At 59.9% G+C, this 27,474-nt stretch overlaps 2 protein-coding genes across 6 annotated transcripts; both read left to right on the top strand.

Moving 5' to 3' along the window:
• Positions 1–2,211: 2,211 nt before the first annotated feature.
• UBE2J2 (ubiquitin conjugating enzyme E2 J2) lies at positions 2,212–19,243 on the top strand. 4 transcript variants are annotated; one of them, XM_058552593.1, is made up of 7 exons: positions 2,216–2,327; positions 6,636–6,766; positions 9,203–9,243; positions 15,675–15,777; positions 15,860–15,998; positions 16,449–16,529; positions 17,185–19,243. In XM_058552593.1, exons 2-7 carry the CDS (start codon positions 6,636–6,638, stop codon positions 17,467–17,469), a joined length of 780 nt encoding a protein of 259 aa, XP_058408576.1. In that variant the 5' UTR covers positions 2,216–2,327; the 3' UTR covers positions 17,470–19,243. The 4 variants fall into 4 exon arrangements, with proteins under 4 accessions (XP_058408580.1, XP_058408576.1, XP_058408578.1 ...); XM_058552595.1 differs by lacking the exon at positions 2,216–2,327 and adding an exon at positions 2,494–2,667; XM_058552596.1 differs by lacking the exon at positions 2,216–2,327 and adding an exon at positions 3,056–6,545.
• A 96-nt stretch (positions 19,244–19,339) lies between these two features.
• Positions 19,340–27,474, top strand: C1QTNF12 (C1q and TNF related 12). Of its 2 annotated transcripts, XM_058552592.1 has the most exons (8): positions 19,340–21,970; positions 24,210–24,326; positions 24,405–24,516; positions 24,631–24,782; positions 25,287–25,395; positions 25,662–25,752; positions 25,970–26,048; positions 26,277–27,474. In XM_058552592.1, exons 1-8 carry the CDS (start codon positions 21,803–21,805, stop codon positions 26,373–26,375), a joined length of 927 nt encoding a protein of 308 aa, XP_058408575.1. In that variant the 5' UTR covers positions 19,340–21,802; the 3' UTR covers positions 26,376–27,474. The 2 variants fall into 2 exon arrangements, with proteins under 2 accessions (XP_058408575.1, XP_058408574.1); XM_058552591.1 differs by having other exon boundaries at positions 24,210–24,516.

Here is a 27,474-nt window from a genome sequence, read left to right as displayed (position 1 = left end):
CCAGAAGGGCAGCTTTGGGGTTTATGAAGGTCCCAGTCACCACCCGCCGCCAGCCTAGCTGCCCACTCCCATCCTGACTGCAGCAGCCGCCAGCTCCACGGCCAGAGGGCGGGGCAGCCTGGGTCCTGCTGACTGGAAGGCAGCATAGGTGGGGCTGGTGGGGTGAGGGCTGTGAGGTCTCGGTCACCTTCTCCCTCGGGGTGTGACTCAGGGGTGCTTCGCGAGCAGGGCTGTGAGCTGAGCCTCCCTCTGCAGCCTTCTCATCGAGAAGCTCCACGTAGGCTGGCATCCCCCTTTTACACAGGGACAAACTGAGGCAGAAAGGTCTCTATCTGCCCAAGACCCCAGCCCTGCATGTCACTGCCCATGCTCTGCAGGTGTGCTCCAGACACGCCTGTGCGTGAACCCCCAGGTGACTTTCCTTACATAATTCTCCACGTGGTAAAAACAGCTGGGCCCGCCCTGCGTGGGGCGGCAGAGCCCTCTGAGAAGGTAGAGAGAAGGTGCGATGCTGAGATATCTTCTGAGGGCTGCAGCAGGGGGACCACCAGAAGGAAAGAGGCCTCCCCAGAAGGAAGGAGGGCCAGGGCTGGGTGACCAGCGGGAGCGGAAGCAGGCTGGATTCCCACAGGCTGACTTGCTTGACTGCGGAGAGATGGAACGAAGGATGCTCTTTCTGTGTTCTGCCCGGGGGCCAGGGCCAGCCCTGCAATGGCCACTCAGACCTACCTATGGTGCCCTGGGTGGGTCAGACTCAGGGATAAGGGTGGCCACCTGCCTGCCCTCAACCGGTGGCCACGCCTGGACGCGCCAGTGCCTAATGTCCACTGTCAATTGTGTGGTCAATCACCTTGTTGACCAGTGGTCTATCCTGAGAGGCAGTCAGGGTTGTGGAGAAGGGTGAGGACTCAAGGTTTGGACCCCCACTGTGCCGCACAGAGCCCACAGCCATGCACAGCGATGGCTCCTCCAGACCTGTCCAGGCTTATGACCACCACCTGCCTCAGTCAATATGCAACATACCCCTGGTGGAACATGTGGGGGGACACCCCACTTGGCCCTGTCCTGGGCTGCCTCTCAAGGGAGGGCAGTGGTCAGGGTGCTGGCCTGCCCAGCCACCCAGCCCTTCTCTCATTCAGACACCAACCGTGCCACCCCCACCTGTCTGCCATTCTCATGTCCCTCCAAACCGTCCCCCAAGGCAGACGTGAGGAGGTGGAGAGGACCAGCTCCAGGCCGCTGGTCAGGGCTCTCTCCATGCTGTCCCTGGCCAGCCCCACCTGCCTGCTACAACCCCACTCACATGGCCAGGTGGCCAAGCTCTGCCTCCCCCTCCCCCAGGGCCAGGAGGGGACCGTGGGAGCGGAAAGCAATCCTCCGTGCAGCGGCCACTGGTGCATAATGACTCTATTCATGGGCTGGGTGGAAAATTCGGTTAGGAAACAGTAGAACTATTTTTATGAGGACGGCTTTCCCCATGGGCCAGGACTGGGCAGGCTTGCCCACGGCAGACCCCACCTGGCACAGGTTCCGCCAGGGCTCCCCGTCCCCCGCCTCACTGGCGGCCAGACAAAGCGACCCAGGACTGGAGTATCGGGAGCCCGGGGCCTCGAGGGCCTCCCGTGCTCTGTTAAGGGGGCAGGAGAACTAGGCCCCCGAGGCCGGACTGGGCTGGTCCTTTGGAAGGTGGCCGGCGGGAGAGTCGGGGTCCCGGGGAGCTCAGGGCGGGAGTCACGCCAGCACCACCCGGGTCACTCCTGAACTGGGCCTGTCATCCGGGAAAGGCGCCCCGCACTCGGCCGGACCCCCTCTGCTCGGGGTCGTGGGGAGGGGAGTGTGCGGGGTGGAGGTCCGGGACGCCTGTGGCCGCTAACTGCTCCCGGCGTCCCGGACAGCGCCCTGGCTGACGGATGCCCGGGAAAGCCGTGGCGGTGTCACCGCCAGCAGAACAGCTCAGAGTCCAAACCTACGGAGCTGTCTGCCAGTGCGCACGCGCCAACCGTCCCCGCTTCGGGCCCCGCCCCGCGGAGCTGCTCGCCAGTGCGCACGCGCTGACGGTTCCCACCGCCCAACGAGATGCAGGCAACGTCCTCCCGGCCGCCTAGAGCGGCCGCCCCAGCGAGCCGCACACCGGAATCGGAAGCGAGGACGGCTCCGCCCCGCGAGCGGCCATTTTGGAAGCTGAGGCGGCGGCGGTGGCCGTCGGTGGGCTCCGTCCCGGCGCGGTGTGGCTCTCCGGCGCGGGCCCTACTCCCCCGCTCCCTGCTCCGGCCTCCACCACGGCGAGCCCGAGCGCGGCGGCGGCCCACGCGCGGCGACGGGGAGAGGTGAGCGCGCGCCGGGCCTCGCCGCGCGTCCGCCCCGCCGGAGCCGGCCCTAGCGGGGCGCGGGACACCGGGCCTCCCACGGCCCGGTCCGCCGCTCGCGGCGCGGCCCCTGCTTCTGTGCGCGGAGCCGGGGTCGGTTACGGCGGGGCGCCCGGGCTCCGGGCCGGGCGGGCGCACAGCGGAGTCCTGCGGAAGGGCCTCGTGGGAGCGGCCCCGCGGGCGCCTCCGGGACGAGCCGGCCGCGACCGGGGTGTGTGATGTGCCAGGAGTCCGCGCTGGGCGGGGCCGTCTGCCCGCCGCTGCTTTCCGCACCCCGACTGGGTCCTGAGGGCCAGCAGGAGTGAGTGTGCCGGGGACTGCGCCCCGGGGCGATGAGGGAAAATCGGGCGCCGAGAGCGGGGCCGGCGTCGGGAGGCTCCGTGGCCCTGGGGGAGAGTGGGCCTGGGCCGCTTCTCCGGCTGTGGCGGCCCCGCTCTCCGCGCCTGCTGATTGCCCGCGCCGTCTCCGCCGCCGGTCGGGGGTAAACTTGTAGCCTTTCTTTCGGTTAACACCACTTAGCTGATCTGTGTTTACTTCAAATCCGGTTCTCACTGCCTTGGCGGGCGCAAACAGGAACGTCTAAAGAGAGGTAAGGCCGCAGCCGGCGGGAGTAGGTGTAACGGGTGCGTGAAAGTGCCCGCGCATGGTGCAGCGCTCCGTTCGCTCCAGGTGAGTGAGAGTTGGCGTCATCGGGCTTCAGCAGAAAGGACCCTGAGGGTCTCATTGCTTGGAGAGGCCCGTGTGTAGACCTCAGGCACGGTTGCATCGTGGTGCCTGGAACTTGCCGTCAGTGATCCGCAGTTGTGGGCAGTACTGACCTCTGTGAGCTGCATTCTCGGGCAGGTGCGTGAGTGGTGCTGGGACTGCCTCCCTCAGCCCTGGCCGTCCATCTAGCCTATGAAGCAATCCTGGTGGGGAAGGGAGAGACTTCCGCGAAAGTCCCCGGCGCGAGTGTGTCACGTGCCCATCTGGCCAGTCGGGCCAAGGTCTCATGCCACACCATCACCTAAGTTCTCCTATGCAGAGTGGGACAGATGTCCAGGGAAAAGGGAGCAGGGTGAACGGATGCTGGGCGCACCAATCTGTCTCAGTGTGAGGCTGGAGGACCCGTGCTTTGTGATGTTGGGTCAGCTGCTCTCTCTCAGCTCTTGTACTAAAATTTTTTATCCATGTCATTTTTTCATATGTCTACGTTCTATTTCCTTCAGTGTAATATGCCTCATGTGCTCTGTCTGTGGGGACTTGGTGCGGAGGGAACCTGGGACATGCTTCATGGTCTGCAGGTGTGGTGGACTGTATGTAGGTGGGAAATTGGGAGAGACTGTCTCACCTGAAATCTCCTGCAAGGCCTTGAGAGCCTGCTCTGAGGGCACCCTTTCTGTTTGTGAACTGAGTGGTGGAATCATAAATACGATTTTAGAGATTATACCTTTGAAAGCAAGAACGAGAGATGTTTGTTTGTGATGGGTCAGGCAGAGTCTGTTTTATTTTATTTTGTGTGGCTCTCGGCTGACTTTCGTTCAGCATCCAGCCTGGACACTTGATTGAGTCCAAACATATCTGTATTTGAGTTAACCAGTGAGCTGTTTTGTGCATGACAGTGTTAACTTTAGGGTGAACGTTTAAAAGAAACAGAACGAGTTTTCTGTGGTGGTTCTGTTTTGGGCTGTTGCTGTGTTTGTTACTAGGTATTGGCCCAAGGTGAGCTACCTGGCCATTTGGTTCTTGGGCCAGGAGCTTGGGGGCAGTGCTGGGCAGGAAGCACTCCCTTCCCAGGCTGTCTGTGGCCTGCTTCTGCTGCAGGCGCACCAGCCGTCTCTGCTGGGGCCTGACAGGCGCCTGTGTGGTGCGGAGCTGGGTCGCAGGGAGGCCATTGCATGTGTGTGTGGAGACTTGACCAGGGAAATCAGGAAGGCGTTTGAGGGACTTGGCTCTGGAGCTAGCCCGGAAAGGGCCTAGGTGAATCTTCTGCCAGCAGAGACTGGGCTGGGAAGCAGCCACATGATTAGGATGAGAAGGGAGTTTGGCACTTCGGCGAATCAGGGGCGTTGGGAGTCGGGAACTAGGAGGGCTGGCGGTGGCTGCTTTGTAGAGGGCTTGGCACGTAGAGGGAGGTTTTGCCGGGCTATTGGGGAATCTTGAAGGGCTGTGATTAGAACTGTGCATTGAGAAAGTTAATCTGACTTAAGTGTGCAAGATGGACTGAGGTGGGAAGACTGTTGTGGTAGTTGATGGGAAAAGTAATGAGACGCTGCATTAGGTGGGTGGGAATTGGAAAGAGGAGGGGAACGAGGATCCTGAGGTTCAGGGACCCCAGGGCAAGAAGCAGAGGTGGGCAATGGTGCACACAGTAGGGCCCCTGCGGGTGCCCTGACTGAACCTCACTCTGCAGGCCCTGGGGGTATGGAGTGAGCCCCCCAAGCCCAGTCATAGTCTGATGGGGATAGTGCTCTGAGCAGCATACAACCAGCAAAGGGGCCAGGAGTCCACAGAGCCCACTGATGAGGTAAGGTATAGGCAGAGAGTGAAGGGAGGGAAGGAGTGAGTGTGTGTGGCTGTCCCCGGGGAACTGAAAGTGCAAGGGACCCAAGGCTGAGGGAGGAGAACAGGCACAGTGGCGGGTGGAGTGACTTCAGGTTTGTGCTGGCCACGAGGTCAGGGTGGAGATCCTGGCCACTGGTGTCCAGTGCTGTGGCAAGGCAGGTTGGGGACCCTGAGTGGCAGTGTATGTGGTGTGGAGATGAGGGGGACGGCTGTGTCTCCTCTCTCAAGGCCTGTAGCCAACCTGCCACCACTGTAGCCTGGATGCTCCTCTCTGCCCCTGCATGTTCTCTGTCAGATTTTAGACCAGTGGTGTTCACACTTGATTTATTTATCTTTTGGTGAGGAAGATTGGCCCTCAGCTAACATCTGTTGCCGATCTTCCTCTTTTTGCCTGAGGAAGATTGTCCCTGAGCTAAGAGCTTTGCCCAACTTCCTCTATTTTGTATGTGGGACGCCACCACAGCACGGCTTGATGAGCAGTGTTTAAGTCCACGTCCGGGATCCGAACCCTTGAACCCCAGGCCGCTGAAGTGGAGTACGTGAACCTAACCACTACGCCACTGGTCTGACCCCCACACTTTATTTTTATTAGTAGAACTTTTTGCTTTTCCATCTTACATTATGAGAAACTCCAGTATATAAAGCAGATCAAGTTGGAGCTGTTCTGGTGCCTGTGAGAGTGGGGAGCCCTGTCTCTCCCATCACCACCCACCCCCACCTCCCCAGAGCATAGCTGAGGTGTCCAGGGTCCCCTGATCCCCCCCATGTTTCTTCTTTTGAGTGATGGTCACTGCTTCACTCCTGGTCCCCAGCCTTTGGTGCTGTCCCTGCCATGCCATCTTGTGTGTCCCATATTGTCTTTGCCGTTCACACTGAACCACACTGGAGTGACCTAAGATCTGATTTACTTCAAGACTTGGGTCTAAAACTTTTCTGGGGTGCTGCTTGGCCACTTGCCTCCCTGGCCAGTCTTATCAGCCATCATTCATTGTGCTTTGACTCCTGACGCAGTGACTGAGTGCTGTCCCCTGGACACCACGCTTTCTTAGGCCTCTGCCTGTCCACCTGTAGCTCCTTCTGCCTGGCAGGCGCTCCTTCCCCTCTGCCCAGCACATGCATCTGAGTCTTTCAAGGGTCCCCATTTCTCTCTCCAGTCTCAGAGAGAGGCTCTTCTCTGCTCCCCTGTTCCTTCCACCCACTTGGGACCAGTGATGAACGTGCTGGACAGTGTTTAACCATGGCCTTTCGCGGGGGCTGGTTTGCTGGTTTGGGGGTGCATCCTGGTTTCTGTGGTGTAGACACTTGGTCGTCGTGGCATCGCCAAGCATGGGATTGGGGGGATGAGCACAGCCACTTGGGTGCTGCCCCACGCTGACTCCAGCACACTTCTGCTTATAGCCCTTTGAACTTAGGCGTCTTTCTCTCTGTTTGGGTTCTTTGAGGTCAGGAGTGAGACTTCAGGGTTTTTTTTCATCTTTGCGCCTGACACTGCATAAGTGAAGCTTGCGGCACGGCAGGTAGAGGAGGAGGATCTGCGAGGCCTGCGGGCATCTGAGTGGGTGGGCAAGTCGGACAACCCCCGCGCCTCGATTTGGGTGACTGGGGTGAAATGTGCACCCATGATGGGCTGCAGAGGTGCGTGGCTTCTAAAGCTGTGTGTGGGTGGGGAAGGCGGTGGTGGGCTACCCCTTGTCCTTTGTAAATGTAAATGTGTGTTTTTGACAGATGAGCAACAACAGCAATAAGAGAGCTCCGACAACAGCCACCCAGCGACTGAAGCAGGACTACCTGCGAATTAAGAAAGACCCAGTGCCTTACATCTGCGCTGAGCCCCTCCCTTCCAACATTCTTGAATGGTAAGGCTTGCATCACTCACTGTTTCCTGGGCTCTCTGCTGGCTGGGCTGGGTGGGGTGTGAGCTCCAGGTGTGAGCAGACTGTGAGGCCCACAGACACGCTCTGGTCATCTTCATAACGGGCAGCAGCTGGGGACACAACAGGTCCTCCTTGACCCCTGCACGCTGGGCCTGGAGAGTCCTTCCTGAAGGTGGATAGGTCTGCAGGGTTTGTAGGGGGTGCTATGGGCTGGTCAGGTCTCACAGCTGTTGGAGGAGAAGCTGCATTTCTAGACTCTTCTTCTGTGCACTTTGCCTCTTGGCGCTGTAAAGTGGCCTGTCCTCCCTTGGAGAGTTCGTGATTGGGACACAGGGGTCCTGATACTCCACCTCCTGGCAGTGGCCCGGGCACTTCCCTGGGAGGATCTGTGCCTTGTGAACATTTGTTTCATAGTAGCTTCTTCGTTGTGTTTAAGTGTTGTTACAAGGCTGCATGCCTTGACAGAAATGCTTCCGTTGTCAGCTTTGCTGGTGATTTTGTGAGAGATGAAATAGAGCTGAGATATTAAGAAGCGTTTTCTCTTTGTTTGGAGGGTATTTTATGGTTTGATTTTAAAAAGTACTTTTTAATTTTTTTAAATCTGGAGAAAAGAGGTCTGAGTTAACAAGAAGTAGTTTCCAGATCGGACAGGTGTTCAAGGATTCTGCGTCCACTTTTCTTGGTTTACAGAGAAGGGCCACCTCTGGCGGAGAGTGGAGGATTCTCAGGGTGAAGTGGGCCTCGTGTGTGAGTGAGAGTCAGTGTCACAGCAGAGCTCTCCCTGTCCCCAAATGACATAAACCCTGTGGGGCCCCCGGGACATGGTTGGCAGATGGAGGGCCGGGTTCCACAGCAGTTGGGGGAACATCCTCATTGTGTGGGGAACTCCTCCCTGCGTGCAAGTCAGGGTCTCCAGGTTTGATCACTGGCTAGGAAGACCCACCACTAAGGTTTATTATGGTGAAAAGACAGCAAAATCAGTAAAGGGAGAAGGCACAGGGGCAGAGTCTACAAGAGACCAGGCCTGAGCTTCCCATCCCCCCGAGTTCCCCTGCAGTGAGCTGTGACAACCATATGAGGTGCTGTCTACTGGGGAAGCCCACGAGAGACCAAGTGCCCAGGGTTGTCAATGTGGGCAGGTGGCGTAGGCACCTCTGCTGGTGCCTACCAATATTCCATACTCCAGCAGGAAAACAGGTTTTCTTTCAGCATAATATCCACATTGTTTGCACAGTTTAGGCGTCACTGGGGTGGTGAGACCCCGTCCCCCGAGTCCCGTTCTCGGATAGCAGCTGAGGAGAGCAGTGGGGCTCATGTGTGAGCTCTTCTGCCCAGCTGTGGGTGTCTCTCCCCCTGGCTGAGAGAAGAGAAGCACCTTTCTAGAAAAGGCCTGTCCTCACTCTGCCCCCTCAGGGCTGCTGGGCACTCACAGGGTGCTTGCTCACTGTCCCTTCCCAGTGTTCTCAGACTGGGCGCAGGAATTGGGAGCAGTAACGGATGATGAAGGCCACGTTCCTGGGTGTGTCACGTGCTTAGCTCTGAGGGTTGTTCCTGGTCCACTGACAGGTGAGAGGATTTTTTGAGTCAAACATAGCAGATGGCAGGTGTTGTGTGATCCACTGTGTCACAATGAGGTATGTGTGTATCCTGGGGGGAGGGATAGTCGTCAAGATGTGGGCAGTTGTGTCTGGTCTGGCATTTCTGGTAGTTCTGCTTTCTTCTTTGTGCTTTTCTGTTGTGTTTGAAAATCCATAAGCCCACATACCTCGACATAGAGCTGAAGCCTCCTTTATTTGCGTGGGAGAGCGGAGCCTGTGGGCACCACTGTTCTTGTTCTGAGGCACACGGGCCCACCTGGGCTTGGGTTCCGTGTGAGGCTTTGGTGACAGTTACGGGCTGTTCTTGTTCCTCCTGCTTGAGGACAGCTGCTCTGAGGTTGTGTCTGGTTCTTCCAGGACATCAGCGCTGGGGGACACAGAGGCACCTCCTGTCACCAGCTGTTCCCTGTTTAGCCTGCTGCGTGATATTTGGACATACTGAAAAATATGAATTTTCAAGTACATCTCAAGAATGTATTGTGAAATTAAAATGTTAAAAATTTTCAGTTGATGTTGGTGGTTAGAGAGGATTAACTTCTTGTATATTGTATTGTGGACACAAAAGTACTTTGTGGAAAACTTAGTTAAACTTCTAAGATCCTGTTACAAAGTGACTAACGCACCTACAGCACAAAGACTGCGGGGCTTTGAAGGGGCTTTGAAGCTGCCTTGCTGGTCGGAGTTTAACCTTCCGTTGTTCACCTACTGAGAGTCTGAACGTCCAGCTTGGGCCGGGCCCTACAAACCCCAGCCTTGGAGTGCCTCAGATTTTGGAGAATTTGCCATTCCCAAAGCCACCTGATTTTCTTCTCTCCCTCAGGCACTATGTGGTCCGAGGCCCTGAGATGACTCCTTACGAAGGTAAGTCTTTGCTCTGAGTGGGAAGAACAAGAGGCAGTTTTTCTATTGTGAATAGACCTTGCCTGTTAAACACCTTTTATTTGTAAATAGCACGCTTTCTGTTTTGCATGTGGGTTAGTTAGATTGGACTTATTGGGAACTTACCCTATTATTTCTCCAAGTCCTAGAGGCGTTTGCTGAAAATTTTGTTTTGCAGACGTGTCTCAGTCTTCAGGGACCATTGTAGGTGTCCAATGTCACTGGGCTCAGAGCTGGGACGCAGACTGGGGTAAACAGTAAAACCCTGCCAGGTGCTCCTCCCGTTTCGTAAGACCGGGACGAGTGTCGTTGAAGGAGAGAAAAGTGTGTTTATGGAGTGCTTGCTCACGCAGTGCCCAGTTCTGTGAGCTAAGTGGTGGCCCCCTGTGTGGGCGGGGCACTGAGGCCTACGGAGGCTGTAGGACCCGCTTGGGGCGGCTGAGTACCTCTGCTCTCCTTACTGCTGCTGAGGCTGATCTGTGACGCCTCATAGGGTCCTCTGGTGTCATTTACAAGGTAGGCCTGGGAGCTGTCAATCAGCAAGCCTCTGGGGGCCTGCGGGGAGCCTTGGGCTTTATGCCAGGTCGAGAGATGAGCTGTGGCAGGAAAGCCCAGGGCAGAGCCAGGCCAGGTGGGCAGAGCCAGGCCAGGTGGGCAGTGCCTTCAGCTCTTTAGCCACTGGGTCGTGACTTCAGGTGGCCAAAGCAGCAGTTTGGTCTGCGTTCGTGTCCGGGTTTTGCATAAGATTTCACTAGAAAATAGTTCTGCTGCTAGACGAGAAAGTTTGAAAACCACTGCTCTGGATCTTCAGAGGAGAACTGGGTAGTTAGAATGGAAAAGGCCCAGCTCTCTGGAAGGTGGTTTGGCAGATGTGTCGCTAGTCTTATGGGGACTCTGCTTTGGCCCAGGAATCCCCATTCTGGGATGATCTGCCCTGGGGAAACAAGTGTGCAGAAGCATCCATCTGTAGGGTGGGCGTATTATTAGAACGTTACTTTGGGGACCGCCCAAATGCCCAGCAACAGGGTATGGGCTTGATGACGCCTTGTGGTGGGTTCCTAGAAAGATGGGCTTCAGAACAGTCTGTGCAGCTCATATTAAAATGCTTATTAAATACGTGTATGTTTTTAACAAACTTGAAGCATGGACACCAAGAACGAGCAGTGTTCTCTTTTAAGTTTTTTTATTCTTTGTGGTTTTAGACTTTCCAAATAAATAGTGAACATGTATTAATTTTGTAACCAGACCCCCCACCCTCCCACCCCCAAGACGGGCCAGGACTGTTGCTGGCTGAAATGAGCCTGACCTCTGGACGGGTGGAGGTGGCAGAGGGGGGAGGGCAGGCCCTGAGTGGAGGTGTGCAGGGGCTGGGACTGCAGGAGACCCCGTGTCCCCCCAGCCCCTGCGAGCCTGGTATCGCCTGACTGCAGAAAGGGGTGCTCCCTTTCTAGACCCACTCCTGCTTTTGGCTGTCCTATTCTCTCTCCTTTGTACTTCTCTGCTGGTCCTGGCCCGCAGGCTGCAAATATGCCCACCCTCCTGTGAATATTCTCTTCAGAGACAAAAAGCTTTTCCCCCTGCCCTCCTCCTCCCCTCCCTCCACTGCCCTCCTCTCCTCCCTCCACTGCCCTCCTCCCTCCACTGCCCTCCTCCCTCCACTGCCCTCCTCCCCTCACCCTCCACTGCCCTCCTCTCCCCGCCCTCCACTGCCCTTCCCCTCCTCCCTCCACTGCCCTCCTCCCTCCACTGCCCCCTCCCCTTCTCCCTCAGCTGTCCTCCTCCCCTCTCCCTCCGCTGCCCTTCCCCTCCTCCCTCCGCTGCCCTCCTCCCCTCTCCCTCCATTCCCCTTCCCCTCTTCCCTCTGCTGCTCTCCTCCCCTCTCCCTCCACTGCCTTCCTCCCCTCCTCCCTCCACTGCCCTCCTCCTTCTACTGTCCCCCTCCCCTTCTCCCTCAGCTGTCCTCCTCCCCTCTCCCTCCGCTGCCCTCCTCCCCTCTCCCTCCATTCCCCTTCCCCTCTTCCCTCTGCTGCTCTCCTCCCCTCTCCCTCCACTGCCTTCCTCCCCTCCTCCCTCTGCTGCCCTCCTCCCTCTGCTGCCCTCCTCCCTCCACTGCCCTTCCCATCCTCCCTCCGCTGCCCTCCTTCCCTCCTCCCTCTGCTGCTCTCCTCCCCTCCTCCCTCCGCTGCCCTTCCCCTCCTCCCTCCGCTGCCCTCCTACCTCCACTGCCCTTTCTCCCTCCGCTGCCTTCCTCCCCTCTCCCTCCACTGCCTTCCTCCCCTCCTCCCTCCACTGCCCTTGCCCTCCTCCCTCCGCTGCCCTCCTCCCTCCGCTGCCCTCCCCATCCTCCCTCCGCTGCCCTCCTCCCCTCCTCCCTCAGCTGCCCTCCTCCCTCTGCTGCCCTCCTCCCCTCCTCCCCCGGCTGCCCTCCTCCCCTCCTCCCTCCGCTGCCCTCCTCCCTCCTCCCTCCACTGTCCTCCTCCCCTCTCCCTCCACTGCCCTCCTCTCCCCGCCCTCCACTGCCCTTCCTCTCCTCCCTCCACTGCCCTCCTCCCTCCTCCCCTCTCCACTGCCCTCCTCCCTCCACGGCCCTCCTCCCCTCCTCCTTCTACTGCCCTTCTCCCTCCTCTGCCCTCTTCCCCTCCTCCTGCTGCTGCCCTCCTCCCTTTCTCCCTCTGCTGCCCTCCTCCCTTTCTCCCTCTGCTGCCCTCCTCCCTCTCCCTCCACTGCCCTCCTCCCTCTGCTGCCCCTCCCCCCCGCTGCCCTCCTCCCTCTGCTCCCCTCCTCTCCCCTCCTTCTGCTGCCCTTCTCCCCTTCTTCAGCTCAGGGCCACCTTCTGCTGTCTGCAGCCCCATCCTCTGCTGACTGCCCTCATCAGGGTGTCCATGGGACCCCTCTGAATTGCCATATCCGAGGAATGGCTCTCAGGCCTCAGTGTCTGGGCCTTTGCAGACTCTGATGGTGGTGGTGACTCTGGCTTCCTCCTCACTTGGTCCTCCTCTGGCTTCTGGATGTTCTGACCCTTCCCAGTCCCTCATAGCTCCTCTCTCACATCCACATCTGTCTGGCTCAGTGTTGGTTGGCCATTGACCCTGTCCTTGCTCTGGGCTCTATGCCTTTGCTGCTCCTGGTGTTCTCCAGGCACAACAGTCCAGACAGTTCAAAATTGGTTTCCTGTTCCTAAGTTGATCTGTTGGTTTTATATAATTCCATCAAAACCCTAGCACGGTTTTTTTTTTTTTTTTTAAATTTTTTATTTATTTATTTTTTTCCCCCAAAGCCCCAGTAGATAGTTGCACGCCACAGCTGCACATCCTTCTAGTTGCTGTATGTGGGACACGGCCTCAGCATGGCCGGAGAAGTGGTGCATCGGTGCGCACCCGGGATCCGAACCCGGGCCGCCAGCAGCGGAGTGCACGCACTTAACCGCTAAGCCATGGGGCCAGCCCTCTAGCATGGTTTTTGTAGACATACAGAAGTATATTCTAAAATTTTTATCCTGAAATGTGTGTGGAAAGGCAAGAACCTAGAATAGCTAAAACAATTTTTTTTTCTGTGAGGAAGACTAGCCCTGAGCTAGCATCTGTTGCCAATCCTCCTCTTTTTCCTGAGGAAGATTGGCCCTGGGCTGACATCCGTGCCCATCTCCTCTACTTTATATGTGGGATGCCTGCCACAGCATGGCTTAATAAGCGTTGTGTAGGTCCACACCCAGGATCCAAACCCGTGAACCCTGGGCCGCCAAAGCGGAGCGTGTGAACTTAACCATTATGCCACTGGGCCGGCCCCGAAACAATTTTTAAAGAGGATAAAATGGGAGGAGTCACTCCACCTGATTTTGAGACTTGTGGTGTAACTCCAGTGATCAGATGGTGTGGTGTCTGTGGGGGGAGATGCGGATCCACAGAATGAGTAGAGAATCCAGGAACAGTCCCGCACAGCCGTGGCCAACAGCTTTTTGACCAAGTTGCAAAAACAGTTCAGTGGAGGAAGCGCAGTGCTGTGCTAGGGCCGTGGCGCTCTCTGCGGTTTCTGTCGCCTGGTCTTGGCCAAGGCGGTGCTCATGGCTCGGTCCCCTGGGGACCCTTGGAAGAGGGTGGGAGCTGCTGGCACAGGGGTTCACGCACTGACTTCTGTGCGGTCCTGGGGGCCGGGCTCAGCACTTTGACGTCTGGGTGAGGCTCCGCCCTCCCGTGGGCCCTGCATTGCCTCTCTCAGGATGAGACCTCCTGGGCTGCCCTGAAACATGACTTCTCCCAAAACTTCTCTGCAGTTCAGAGTGCACGTCTTTGGATGTGGAGAACGGCATGCTGCTGTGGTTTGAGGGAAGCAGCTTACTGTGCATGTCCTGCAACTTGCAGTTTCTCCTTCAGTTTGTGTTGTTGGTTGTTTGCCCCTGTAGGATTCTCGCTCCGCCGGCTCCTGCATTGTCTAGCTCCTGCACCGACTCCACAGTGCGCACGAGTGGTTCACAGAGCCCTTCCCTCTGAGGACAGGCGGGCGTTTGCTGGTTTTCACTGGCCGTGAACAACTTTGTGTGGTTCTCTGTGCACTGGTCAGTGTCTCGGGTAGATAATGAGCTGGAACCGCTGGGTCTGCGTGTGTTTAGAATTCTGTTTCCTGGCCAGTGCCCTCGGGTACAAGCAGGCTTATACTTGCACAACAAGGCAGGGCCCACCTTCCCACCACCCTCCACGAAGCTAAAAATGGCGCGTTTTCTGCTGTTTAAGTCACTTCCTGGTTAGTACTGAGCCAGACGTGCATGGTGGCTGTTCCTGCTTCCTCTTGGGAAATCGCCTGTTTATATCTCTTGTTTATTTTCCAGTTTGGCTTTTCTTGGTGACTTTGAGTGTGCGTCTGCTCTGCATGTCATGTCTCCTGTTAGTCTGTCGCTGGTGCGCCTGTCTGCTTGTCCAGCAGGCCTCGCTCAGGTCATCCCTCCAGCCCTCATGTGAGGCGGCCAGGGTGCGGCAGCCCATGTGAGGTGGTGGGAGGCCTTACCCGAGAGTGATTGGAGCAGAGACCTGTGGCAGTCTGGGACTAGTGTGTCCCAGTCCTTGAGGTAGGATCATCCCCAAGTTGCTGGGGGGCAGCAAGGAGCCCGGGTGGGCAGTGTTCCTCAAACCTCACTGTACATGCACACACAAGTACACACGCATCACCAGGATCTCGTCAAATGCACCTTCCACTCAGCCGGTCTAGGGTGGGCCTGAGGCTCTGCATTTCCCACAGGCTCCCAGCTGCCTCCCTGAGAGCAAGGCTGTGAGGCCTCAAGCGGGGACTGGCCTGGTGGGACCTTGAGCTGAGCAGGCAGGGGTGGATGCAGTGAGGCCAGCAAGGTCATCAAAGTGTTGGGCTCTGGATCTGGTGGAAGTTGGGGCCAACAGGATTTGCCGATGGAGTAGATGTGATACGGGGTTAGGGAGCCTCCCAGATTTCAGTCTGAACAACCATTGAGAGGATGGAGTTGCTGTTTGGGGAAAATAGCAGGAATTATGTCTTGGACCCGTCTGGGGCAGTGTTGCCTGGTCAGTACCTGAGTCTGGAGTTTGGGGAGGAGTCCAGAGGTCCAGGTGGAGGTGCTGGTTGGAGTCATCACGGTACTCTCCGTGTCACGTAAGACCCTTGTGACCCCAGAAGTGCAGGTGGTGGGGAGAGCACCAGGTGGAGCTGGGTGGCCTGTGCTGGGCAGGAGGGGATGAAGACGGGAAGGGGGAGCCAAGCCAGGGTGGGGCTTCAAGGAGGAGGGGTCAGGAGTGGTCGTGAGGCTTGAGATGCAGTCAGACACCCCAGTGGGGAGGTCTGGTGACCTCGAGGTCAGGTGTGGGGGATTGGGGTGAGAAGAGCCTTGTCAGGGTGGACTTGAGAGCATGGCAGTCGTGGACATAGTTCTCCAGGGGTTTTACCTGAAGGAGAAGGGAACAGTGGGCAGGAACTGGGAGGTGGTCAGAGTTGTGTGTTTTGTTTGTGGTTTTTAAGGTGGGAGGAATGATGGCAGGTGTGCTTGCTGCTGGGTGTAGTTTGGTGAAGAGGGAGAAATGGCTGGTGTGGGAGAGAAGGGGCCTGGGGTGGGGGGAGCCCTATCAGAAGAGAAGGGTTCTCTTCTGATGCTCTGCTCTTGGTGAGTGGGGGACAGGAGGGTCGAGGAGGGGCTTACAGTGGCCATGGTGGACAAGGGCCTGCTCCGATGGTCATGAGCCCACAGTGAGATTGCTAGCAAGACTTGTGAGTTCCAGGGATGGTCTGGGGGATGGGCACGGAGGTGGGGAGACCTAGCTGGGTGGGGGCATGGCAGACGGTAGGCGACAGGTAGTGATGGTCAGCCTGGCAGCGGTGTGGGGGTGGGTGCTGGGGGTCGAGACGGCGAGGAATCGTGCTGTGGATGATGATGAGGCTTTTTCTCTGTTTTGATATAGGTGGCTATTATCATGGAAAACTAATTTTCCCCAGAGAATTTCCTTTTAAACCTCCTAGTATTTATATGATAACTCCCAATGGAAGGTTTAAGTGCAATACAAGGTAAGGCGTTTTTGTGGTGCTTCTTACGTGTGCTTGTGGTCGTGACAAGTGTGTGCTCTGTTGAGTGGTCCCTTTTTTGCAGGCTGTGTCTTTCCATCACGGATTTCCACCCAGACACGTGGAACCCGGCCTGGTCCGTCTCCACCATCCTGACTGGGCTCCTTAGCTTCATGGTGGAGAAGGGCCCCACCCTGGGCAGTATAGAGACCTCGGACTTCACGGTGAGGGGTGGAGAGCGTTGCTCCGCTTGTGTCCCTGCCCCCCAGGCACCACTAGAGAGACCCGCCACTCTGGAGTTCCTTGTTCTCAGTAGTGGGGACAGCAGGCCGCACTTCTTCGGGACCGTGGAGGGGCGGGCAGCATGCAGCCCTTCTGTGGACAGCGAGGGTGTCGCACATGGGCACGGTGGCTCCTCTTTCTTGTTAGCTGGTTTTAGTTTTCTATTGTTTAAGTCAGAATGAAGTTGAACGTCATTAATTGATGGCATCAATTGATGACAATGGGAAGATACACCTTTATAAGACTGTAAATTAGTCTGTCGTGAAGAGCCAGCTTACGGAGTGTTTTCAACAACGTAACAGCAGCTCTTGACCACAAAATAATCTTTTTTTAGAATTTGAAAGAATTGAAATTAGCTTTTGGGCTGATGTGTCCCTTCTCTCTCTTCCTAGAAGAGACAACTGGCTGCACAGAGTTTAGCGTTTAATTTAAAAGACAAAGTCTTTTGTGAATTATTTCCTGAAGTCGTGGAGGTAAGAAAGCAGAAGTTGGCAATCAGGTTTGCTTTCCCCATGTCAGAAACACTTTCAGATTCAATTCTCTCCAGAGAGAAAACGTGCGTGCCTGTGTGTCCCTGTACCGCAGAAACAGAGCACCGAGGGGCGACTGGCCCCACATGTGCTTTTAGGTGCAAACACACCTGCCTCTCTCAAGGCACCCGGAAACCTGGGGGCTTGGACAGTAGGGTTGGAGCTGGGGAGAGATTGGGGAAAGCAGAGACTGGGCCTGTCTCCACCGGGGAGCAAGGGGTGGAGAGGTTCTGGGCAGGCTGCTGAGGTTCTAGGGGGGGCCCTGCCATGAGGGACTGGAATGCTCTCTGGTCTTGGCACTAGAGCAGAGAATGTTGCTGTGCGCAGGGGTGGCTAGACTGCACGGAGATCGAGGCTGTGGCGATTCTGTGTCGCTGGGACTTGGTCCATCCAGGGCCTGTGAGGTGCAGGCTTGGTGATTCTGGCAGGTCACTTGGCCCGTACATCTGTAAAACAGGGTTAACATAAGCAGCGCCCACCTCCCAGGGCGGGTGTCAGGATTGAACACTTGTAGCCAACCTTGACCCTTTACCCTCCCTGGTCCTAAAGGAACCGGCTTGTTTAGACCAGCCGTTGTTTCTTGCTGTTTTTCTCTTAGGAAATTAAACAGAAACAGAAAGCACAAGATGACCTCAGTAGCCGACCCCAGGCTCTCCCCCTACCGGACGTGGTTCCTGATGGGGAGACGCACCTTGGCCAGCATGGGCTTCAGCTGCTCAATGGGCATGCACCAGGGGCCGGGCCGCACCTCGCGGGGCTCCAGCAGGCCAACCGGCACCATGGACTCCTGGGCGGTGCCCTGGCGAACTTGTTTGTTATAGTTGGGTTTGCAGCCTTCGCCTACACGGTCAAGTACGTGCTGAGAAGCATAGCGCAGGAGTGAGCTGTGCGCCATGGCTGCACAGGTCGTTGGAAATGAGGGATGCTGGGCCTAAGCTTGAAGCGGGCTGGCTGGACGTGCCTCCGAGCACAGGGCGGACCCGCCTGACTCCTGGGGTTAAGCTTTTTAAAAACCTTTAAAAGGAAAACAGAAACCAAAGTGTGTGGTTTGGGTCTGGAGGAGACTCGAGATTCTCATGCCCTGTTCTCACCCTGGGTCTGTCGGGGGCTGTGGGGCTCAGGTGTTGAGGAGGAGGGGCCTCACGCTTTGGTTTTATAGCTCATCTCCTGTATTGTCTTTGGACCTGTTTTAGTAAACCTGTTTTTCATTTTATTAGATTTGGTCACTTAAAATATAAAACTCGATGCTTATCAGTACTCTGCGTGCGTTCTTAGTCCAGCGCAGCTCTGACTCAGCAGACAGGAGCCAGTCCCTTGACTGTGCTCGGCTGGCGTGGGCGAGGGTCCTGGCGGTGGGGCCCAGGGGCCGGCTGGCCAGAGACAACAGTGGACCGGGATCCAGGAGACGTGGGATTTGGCCTCAGCATTTTAAAATGTGCTTGTGTTCACTTAGAGTGAAGCAGATTCCTCCTAGGAAAGTGTGTGGTCTTTGTTTTGCTGAAGTTGAAGTTAAGCATCTGCTCATTCTTGACCACTAGGGGTCGGCCTTTACTTGAAGCCATGGCTGAGGATGGAGGCTGCAGAGCAGCCCCCACGGTCGCCTCCAGGCTGCTGCTTCGGAGGGTGGTCCTCAGTATCCCAGAGCCTTTCCTCTGAATCCCTCGTGTCCCGTGGTCCAGAAGCCCCTCTTGTACTGGTGGAGGGTGGAACCCCAGCAGCACCACAGGGGTCCCCACCCGACAGGCAGGCTCTGCGCTCCATGTCTGGTTTACCCTAGAGAGGCTCACACGCTCCTTTTCATAGTTGGTCCATGTCAGGTGTCGGCTCTTCCCGGGAGACAACATAGCAAGATTGGGCATTACAGGAGGGGACAGGCTGCCCTGGAAGGACACTTCAAGGTCAGGGGCAGAGCGGGCGGCGCCTCAGTTTTGGGACCGAGGACTCCCCGGATCGCCGGCGTCTTCCCCCTTGATGTCTGTTTCATCATCTCCCCTGCACACGGTGTGGAAGGCACTGTGTGAGCCCCAGAGGAGACGCTGTGCCTGCACTCAGAGGACGGGGAACCCAAGTGCAGCCGTGCACTTGTGCATCTATCTGACTTTGTTGATCAGTTTATTTAAAATTGTTCTATAATTTACCACTTGTGTGTGTGTAACCCACTCTTGTGAAAAAAATCTTCATTATAGCTTTGTTCCTACATTCTGTGCTGTTTGAGTCTGTGCTGGTGGAAATTTGAGTCCATCTCAGCCCCGTGCTGGGGTAGCCCATGGGCAGGCCGCTGGCTTGGCCTGTGGAGGAGCCGGAGCTGCTGTATCTGCCATGCTGCTGGGCCCAGACCCCTGCATGCAGTGGGAGCAGGAGCATACCCTGCCAGGCCTCACCCTGCGCCCGCAGCCGGCTCAAGGGCACGTCTGGAGGCCAGCGTCTGTTCCACACGCTCGATGTTTCCTGAGGCTCTGGGAGGCAGAATGTTTAGCAGATAGAGAGTTTACTTAACATGTGTTATTTCTTTTCTCTACGTGAAATCTCAACCTTTAAAAACCCTTAGTCAGTGTTGGGAATTGATCTGTGCTGTACAGAGCCTTCGCCAGTGCCCGAGGCGGCATGCTGTCTCGAGTGACCTGAAATAAAAGATGATCTTGTCCTGTTGGACCATGCGTCTGACCCCGTGTCCATGTTGCTCTCCCTTGAGGGGATCACGGGCGCCTCGTTCTTGTGTGGAGTCTCTGGTGGAGGGCCGTCGGGCATCCTTAGACTACCCCTTGAATGTGTGCGTCCCCCCGGCTGGCACAGCCGAACCCTTTGTGACTCGGACTGCATAGTGAAGTCTGTCCCAATCAAGGGAGAAGAACCCCTGATAGTCGATGCTCCGCAGACACGTGTAAAGCAGTCTTGGTGGTATGGATGGACGGCGGTCTTGGAGAAGAGTACTTCCTGTGTTTTTCCCCGAAGAAGGGTCCCCCAGGCCAGAGTCTAAGGCTTCAGTACTGGCAGATGCAGCCCAGAGGTCTTGGTCCGAGAGGCTGGAGCAGCTCCGCCTGCGAGGGCAGCAGGCGGACGGCCTGTCCCAGGGAGTAGGGGCGTCCAGTGTCTTGTGGGCTGGGTGGGTAAGAACCAGCACCTGGCCTGAGCCTCTCTCGGGGGGTGGTTGGCAGCTGTGGTGGAAAGGTGCGGATGTGTTTTCCAGTGGCTCCAGTGCTCGCGGGGGAGCTGGCCCAGAAGGACCCCCGGGGTGTGGGGGAGGGGCCCTGGGGAGCAGAGAACCGGCTTCATGGGTGTCGTGTGGACAGCGCACCCTAGGGAGCCCACTCCTGTCATCGACCTTGTAGGAACATGCTGGAGGCTGGTACAGCTGGCAGTGTCCACACAGCAGCCAGTCGGCACATTGCCAGCAGCACTCCGCCGGCATGCTGTCAGGATGCAGGTGACACAAGGAAGCAACTGCCCAGCTTGTGAGGAGGGGTTTGGCAGCTTGGCAGGAGGCTCCTGGGTGGCCTTTCCTGAGCCGGAGCTGGGCGCAGGTCACGCCTAGGGTTCCAGCTGGGCGGGGCGCAAAGGGGTCTTCACTGTGGCCCTCCTCAGGATGCAGGCATCAGGAGCTGGCTTACCGTCAGACACACGAGGGAGCTGCGGCGGGTTCACCAGGGTTCGCCAGAACTGGCCGCTCTTGTCCCTGGAGGTGACCTCTGCCTGAGCTAGGAGGGAAGACGGGTGTCCTGGGTGGATGCTCCTTACATCTTCCCTGTCCAGCTTGTCTCTGGGGCGGTGACCATGGATGTGGCCCGGGGCTGAGATCTCCTGCCTGGCTGCCTGCATCATTCCCCGTGCACATCTGGAAATTGGGGAGGGTCTGGAGGGTTCTTCTCGCTTGCCCTGGGACTACTGTGCCCCACCTTCCTTGAGGCTGGACTGCAAGCAGTGGCTCCTTTGGGAGCCAGCCATGGCTCTGACTGTTCTCAGCTTCGGTCCACACCAGCCGAAGGGTGGCTGGCAGCAGGGTCCCCCACCGTGCCTGTGGGGCCTGTCGACTTGACCTGGCCCCAGCCGTCCTGCTGCCCCACATCTGGAGGTAGTTAAGGAAGGACCTCAAGTCTCCCTGGGGACCTGCCCACTGTCACTCAGGTCCAACTGGAAGGAAATGTGCTTGTTCTCCTGGGGCCGATGGCTGTGGAGTGAATGGGCTCATCTGGCAGTGCACAGCCACCTGGGGGCTCGCTCTTGCACTGCCCTCCCAGGGGATGGGCCTGGGAACTCCCTTTACCTTGCTGGCTCAGGACTGTGGGATGCCAGCTGGGGGAGGGCAGCCCCTCAGGCAGTGAGGGGTGGCCCTATGCCCCATAAGAGGAGGGGGCAGGGCTCTGGGGCAGCCTCGGCCACCTGCCACGCCTTTGCTCGAGGTCAGCCAGCCCCTCCCCTGCTGGCCATGCTCACCCCAGTGGAGGAGCAGAACCCGTGATCACCAAGGCTGGGACAAAGCTGGGGGCCCCAGGGGGTCATCTGTCCTGCTTCCTGGTGCCAGCAGGACCCTGGGGCTGGGGCACCTGGGGCAGGGCCGGAAGAACCTGGGAGAGCTGAGTGAGGTGGTCCTAGGAAGGGGCTGAGGGGGCTGTGAACTCCTGATGGCATGTGTGCCCCCCACGGCGCGGGGGGTGCTCCCTGGCCACTACCCTGGAAGGGCTGCCTGCGAGATGCCGGGCAGGGCGGGGCGGGGCGAATCTGCATAGCGGTTCCCAGGTTCCCCCCAGGGAAGGCCAGCCTGGGGCTGTTTCCTAGGACCTGGGGGGGCCTGGGGAGGCACAGCCTCTCGGACAGCGGCACCGGCTCCTCAGTAGAAGCGCGGCGGCGCGTGGTCAGTGGGTTCCCGCCCCGTGCACGCCCCCTATGGCCTGGGCGCCCGGCGGACGGTCCTCCGCGTGCGAGCCCTCCCCCTTGGACCCCGCGGCTCTGGGGAAGGGGAGGGTTTATCTGGCGGCGGCGCAGGCGGCGAGGGCACTGCGCGCGGGGAGCCGGCGAGCCTGCGGAGACAGAGTGCATCCTGCCCGCCCGTGGTGCCGTCGCCCCGCTCGCCCGCGTGGAGATGCACCAGCCAGGCGCCCCCCGGGGCTGCGTCCCCGCATGGGGGCCCTGAGTGCCGGCTGTGCCGCCGCCCCCATGAGCGTGCCCGGGCGCCCCCGCTCACAGCGCTGAGCCGCCGAGGTCCGGAGCCGTGAGTCGCCATGCGCTGGGCTTGGGCCATGGCTGTGGCTCTCCTCTGGCCGCAGCTCGCGCTCCTCGGGGACGTCAGGGCCCAGCGGGAGCCCAAGAGGCCGCGGCAGCTGGGTCAGCGCACCGAGCCCCCCAACGCCACCGTGTCCAACAGCGAGGGGCTGCCGGCCTCCCCCAAGGTACGCCTGGGCCAGGCGCACGTGGGCGCCACTTTGGGGCTTGCAGGGGTGCCGCCCTCCTGTTGGCAGGCTCTGCCCCGCGGGGCTCTCCAGGACCCCAGCCCGTCTGGGTGGGGTGGTGCTTTGGGCAGGATCCGCAGCAGCTGGATGGGAACCGGCCTCGGCACCCCCCACCCCCTCCACCCCCCCACCCTCAGCCTGGGATGGGGTTGGGGGAGGGGAGGAGCTCCCCAGCAGCGTTCCATTGAACGCTTTGAAGCCCACCGTGCCCGGAAAACCTGCTGCATTAGGTGTAATTGCTAATTCAGGAGGGGTGGGGGAACTCAGGCAGCCTGCTCCATGGCTGCCCAGCAGACTCCCTGTTGGAAACCAGGTGCCCCACAATTCTGTGGCCAGATTGGACCATGTGCTTCCTGGAGGTCCTTGCCCTGACCCTGCACTGTGTAGCCAGCACCTCCTGTGGCCTCTGGCATGGGACGTGCTCCTGTCCTCTGAGTCCCTCCAGCCCCAGCCTGCCGCCAGAGTCCCCTCTGAGACAGGAGACCCCTGCACCCACCTCAGCCCTGGGCCTCACCCTCTTGGGCTGAGGGTCTCCTGAGGGGCCTGGAGTGCAGGCCTGGTGGCTTCTTGCAGCTGCCCATCTAGGGGCCGCAGGACTGGGAGGGGAGCAGCAGTTGCTGGGGCAGGCCCCCTGCCAGCCCTCAGGCTTTTGATCCTGGCCTCCCACCTCCCAAGGGCGTCTCCGTGGCGGCCAGCCTGGCTGCTCCTGGCCCACGTGGCCCCATTGGAGCCTGAAGCCCCGTTTTCCAGATGGGCAGGCTGAGGAGAAGGGAGTGCTTGGGCCTGGCCAGCCAGGGAAGAGTGGGCTGCCAGCAGGTTCTGGGGCCGGCCAGAGAGTCTTGAGCAATCCCAGCCAGTTACCCAGGGGAGGGGTCCTTGGGGGTGGTTCCCCGCCCTGCCCGGCCCCCCTGCCTGGGGTTGCCCCTCTGGAGCAAAGGCACAGAGCAGTCTGGGGACAGGCAGGTGGACCTCCATCCCGGACGGGGACGTGTGGCCTGTGCTCCAGGACTGCCCTCCCCAGATGGCGGGACCCCTGCCCTTCCTGCCGGGGGTGGGCTCGTCCTCCACCTGCCCGCTCCCGCAGCCCTTGCCCCCAGACACCACTGATGCACTTGGCCCTCCAGAACCCCTAAGTTCCTCAGGTGCAGCTAGGGTCGTTGGCAGCCAGGGGAACAGGCAGACAGCAGATGTGCGAGGCATCAGGGGACCTGCTCCTCCTAGCCCCCCAGGGTGGAGGCCTGTCCACTAGGAAGGAGCCCCGGCCTCCCCTGGTCAGGAGGCTGCACCTGCCCCCGGAGCCTAGCTCCCACTCTCTTTGGGGCTGAGGGCCGACCGCTCAGCCTGCCCTGCCTGGGACGGCTCTCCGGGAGTGGCCAGAGCTCCGCTGGCCTCGTGATGGTGGCTCTCTCCCAGCCAGGCCGTGTCTGCTACGCTCCTGCCTGTTTTATGGGCTTCCTGTTTGAGCCTGGCACACACCTCCTCAGACAGCTAACTCCCTCCCAGGCCCACGGCCCCTTACTTAGTACCATGTCTCCTTCTCTGACTTTGGAACTGGGGGTGCTCTGGCCTCTCCCACCTGCCTGGTGCAGAACCTGGGCTTAGGAGGGGGTGGCTGGAGGGCTGGGGGACTCCGTCAAGGCCGCTCTGCTCCACCCCTCCCGGCCCTTGCTCCAACAGCAAGGTGGGCCAGTTGCTGTGGCCTGGGTCTGAGCCTGAGGAGCAGGGCCCGCCGGAGCACTGAAGCTGCCAGCTCGCACACTCGATGCCCAGCACAGAGCAGGGCCTGCGCCCACCCCCTCCCTGCCTAGCGTGGCTCTGGAAACATTCCTGCCCTCATCGCCGGCCTCTGCCAGGGCCAGACCCTGTCAGGACACGTGGGACTGGCTCCGAGTGCACACGGGTGTGCCCGTCTACGTGGGAACAGGGCGCCGCGGGAGCGGACCCGGTTGCTCTGACACAGAACTAGCACCCACAGGGGCCCAAGCCCTGGCCCTGCTGTCATCTGGTCTGAGTCCCCGGGGGTGGCCTGCGGTGCCCTGTCGGCATCTTTCTCATGTCCTTTCTGAGTCCTGCCTGAGGTGGCCTGGGCCCTGAGGCTCCCCGCTCTCCGCGGGGGCAGCGGGGCAGGACCTAGCAGGCCCGGCAGTCAGCCCACTAGCCCTGTCCCCTGGCCCTTCAGCCGCCTGAGGCCTTGGGGCCTGAGTTCTCAGATGCCCACATGACATGGCTGAACTTTGTCCGGCGGCCGGATGATGGGGCCTCGAAGAAACGGTGCCGAGGCCAGAGCAAAAAGTCGGTGAGCGCCGGGGTCTGTGCCCAGGGAGGGGTGGCTGTGGCTGCTCGGGGATTCTCACTTTCTCCTGCCTCCCCCCAGCGAGGCCTCTCTGGCCCTCCAGGGCCTCCTGGGCCCCCCGGCCCCCCAGGCCCCCCTGGTGTGGAAGTCACCCAGGAGGCCCTGCTGAGGGAGTTTCAGGAGATGCTGAAAGGTGAGGCGCCCACCCCCCACCCCACTCCTCCCAGAGGCTCAGGAGGGCCCCACCTGAGCCTGGGGGTGACCCCACGCTGACTCCAAGCTGCTGCCCCCGCCCGTGTCCCCACAGAGGCCACCGAGCGTCGGTTCTCAGGGCTGCTGGGCCCGTTGCTGCCTGAGGGGACAGGCAGGCGGCTGGTGGCTGAGGCCTTCCACTGCCGGCTGAAGGGCCCTGTGCTGGTGGACAAGAAGACTCTGGTGGAGCTACACGGCTTCCAGGCTGTGAGTGGGCATGGGGGGTGGGCCCGGGGGTGGGGCTGAGGGGCCCAGTAAGCCCTGGTTGTCTCTAGGGGCATCCCTGTAGGCGCTCACGCACTAACAGGGACCAGCTGGGGGGCAGGATGCTGGGTCGGCCCCCCACAGGTGAGCGGGCCCACAGCTACCATGGGGTGACCACTCAGTACACACATGCAGTGGGGCCTGGGGGAGTGGGCACGGGGGAGCAGCCTGGGTCCGGGTTGGGAGGACTTGTGTGCACCAAGACTTCGGGTGGGGTCTGAAGTGGCCAGGAGGCAGGGACACCCTCCCCTATGTGGGCTCTTGGGGCCTCATCACCCTTTGGGGCCTGGAGCCTGTGCCCAGAGGCCCAGGGATGCAGGCACACATGTCGTCCCGTCTGTCCTGGGGGCCTGCTTGGGATTGGGGGCTGTTGGTCGCAGCCTCCTCCCCCAGCCTGGTGTGCACGGTGAGAGTCCAGGCCCTATGGTACACTTGCTGCCCCTCCAGCCCACAGCCCAGGGCGCCTTCCTGCGGGGGTCTGGCCTGAGCCTGGCCTCGGGCCGGTTCACAGCCCCGGTGAGCGCCATCTTCCAGTTCTCCGCCAGCCTGCACGTGGGTGAGCGGGCCGGGCCTGGGTGCGTGTGGTGGGGTGGGAACTGGCTTTCCCGGGTGGGCACAGGACATCGCAGGCCCCAGGCCTGGGTCCCATTGCAGAGGTGCTGCTGCTCCAACCCCAGCTCCCACGGTGGGCCTGGACGGGGCCTCACGCCCACCCTCCCCCAGCCCACAGCCACTCCTGGGCTTGAAGACCCCAGCCCCTGCCCCTGCCCCTCTCTGCTCCGTCCTCCCCGAGGACCACGCAGACCTAGCCTGTCTCTGCAGACCACAGGGAGCTGCAGGGCAGGGCTCGGCTGCGGGTCCGGGACACCGTGCGGGTGCTCATCTGCATCGAGTCCCTGTGCCATCGCCACACGTGAGTGGGCCCTCCTGGGCCACCCTTGGCGCCAGGAGGTTGCAGGGGACAGGGGTGGGTGCCTGAGTGTGGACCATCTTGCTGTTGGAGAGGGGAGGGGCTGTCCCAAGCACAGAAGCCTGCAGTGAGCACTGGGGTGGGTCGTGGGGTCTTGGCACCAGGGTCCTGTCCACGGGCCAGCCCTACCCTCACCTTTGCCCTACGGCACCGTGTCCAGGTCCCTGGAGGCCGTCTCGGGCCTGGAGAGCAACGGCAGGGTCTTCACGGTGCAGGTGCAGGGGCTGCTGGAGCTGCAGGTGAGGCTGGAGGGGCGGCAGGGCAGGGGGGTCTGGGGCCGCCGAGCCTCACCTGGACGCCACCCAGCCCAGCGGGTGAGTGGAGGTTGGCCACAGTGGCCACTCAGGACTCCTGGCCCCGCATGGCCTGGGCTGCGTGCCGCCCGGTGGGGCTGGGGCTCTGTCGCTCCACAAACTCCAGGGCGCAGAGGCCCTCTGGGGGCTGACGTCCACTGTGGGTGTCTGCAGGCTGGACAATACGCCTCCGTCTTCGTGGACAATGGCTCTGGGGCAGCTCTCACCGTCCAGAGCAGCTCTAGCTTCTCTGGCCTGCTCCTGGGCATGTGAGAGCACCGGCCAGGGCTGGGAGAAGCTGCCGTCAAAGAGGACTCGCTGAGGCTGTGGAGGGGCTGCCCAGCCCACCCCCCACTGCCCTCTGTTATCCGTGGTCACGGCAATAAAGCACCCCGAGCCCTCTCTGTCACTTGGTCACTGTGTCATCGTCGTGGAGGTGGAGGTGAGGGCAGGGCCAGAAGTGCAGCCATGGAGGGATGTGTGGCCTTAGGACTCACTCCTTGGGCTGGGGCGGGGGCAGGCCAGTGGGCTTTGCTCTGGACGTGGAGGTTTCAGCCAAGCGTCCTGGCAGCGCCGGGTGCAGCCCCACAGCCCCTGTGCCTGCTGAGTACAAGGGCAGGTGTCCATCCTGGTCCCTGCTTGGCTCTGCCCACGGCCTGGGACTGCCCCTCTGCTCACCCAGGGCCAGTCCAGCCTTGGAGGCAGCAGCCTTTGGCCCCCTGCAGGGCCAGGGGCCCAGACCCATTCAGTCTGGGGAACTAGAAGACTCGGAGGTTGGTGAGCGGGACAGTGGCCTGATGCCGTGTGCTGTGCGTGTCTGGGGCACAGAGGACGAGGTGGGGAGCCCTCAGGAGGGCCTCACCTGCAGGGTAGGTGCGGGGAACAGACGTGGGCGAGCCACACACAGGACTGCATGTGAACTGGAGAGTGTCCCTGCTGCCCAGGTGCGCTGAGGCACACGTTTCCTGTGGGGCTGAGCGAAGGTTGTCCAGGCCTAGGCCGGCAAGCACCTCACTCTCGCCACTTTCCCCTTGGCTGCTGCCCCACCAGGCGGTGTAAACAACTCACCCCAAAGACGGGGTCAGACCTGTGGATTCAGGGCCCCCTTCCCCCACTCCATTTTGGCTCCGGCAAACCCAGACCAAAGAATGTAAATTGGTCCTGGGCTGTCCGGGCCTCTGCAGAGCCACTGAGATACCATCTCTGGTTGGCACCTGGGCCCTCAGCAGGTGGCCCCAGCTGGATCCCCGGCCCCTGACCTCTCTGCAGACGCACAGGGGTTGGGTGTGGCTCAGCTCCGCAGCAGCAGGGCCTGGAGACCCTGCTTCCAGGGCTGAGCAGGGCAGGGTCTCCATCCTGCAGGTGGGGTCTG

This window comes from Diceros bicornis, chromosome 13, assembly GCF_020826845.1.
Source record: "Diceros bicornis minor isolate mBicDic1 chromosome 13, mDicBic1.mat.cur, whole genome shotgun sequence".
Classification (NCBI taxonomy): domain Eukaryota; kingdom Metazoa; phylum Chordata; class Mammalia; order Perissodactyla; family Rhinocerotidae; genus Diceros; species Diceros bicornis.
This window is presented reverse-complemented; position numbering and strand designations above follow the sequence as displayed.

Bases quoted from the DNA above. Each gene is read 5' to 3' on its own strand.
- UBE2J2 (XM_058552593.1), top strand. From the start codon at position 6,636: ATGAGCAACAACAGCAATAAGAGAGCTCCGACAACAGCCACCCAGCGA. The intron at 6,767-9,202 runs GTAAGGCTTGCA...TCTCTCCCTCAG, and splicing joins CCTTCCAACATTCTTGAATG to GCACTATGTGGTCCGAGGCC. The intron at 15,778-15,859 runs GTAAGGCGTTTT...CCTTTTTTGCAG, and splicing joins AGGTTTAAGTGCAATACAAG to GCTGTGTCTTTCCATCACGG.
- C1QTNF12 (XM_058552591.1), top strand. From the start codon at position 21,803: ATGCGCTGGGCTTGGGCCATGGCTGTGGCTCTCCTCTGGCCGCAGCTC. The intron at 24,517-24,630 runs GTGAGGCGCCCA...GTGTCCCCACAG, and splicing joins GTTTCAGGAGATGCTGAAAG to AGGCCACCGAGCGTCGGTTC. The intron at 26,049-26,276 runs GTGAGGCTGGAG...GGGTGTCTGCAG, and splicing joins AGGGGCTGCTGGAGCTGCAG to GCTGGACAATACGCCTCCGT.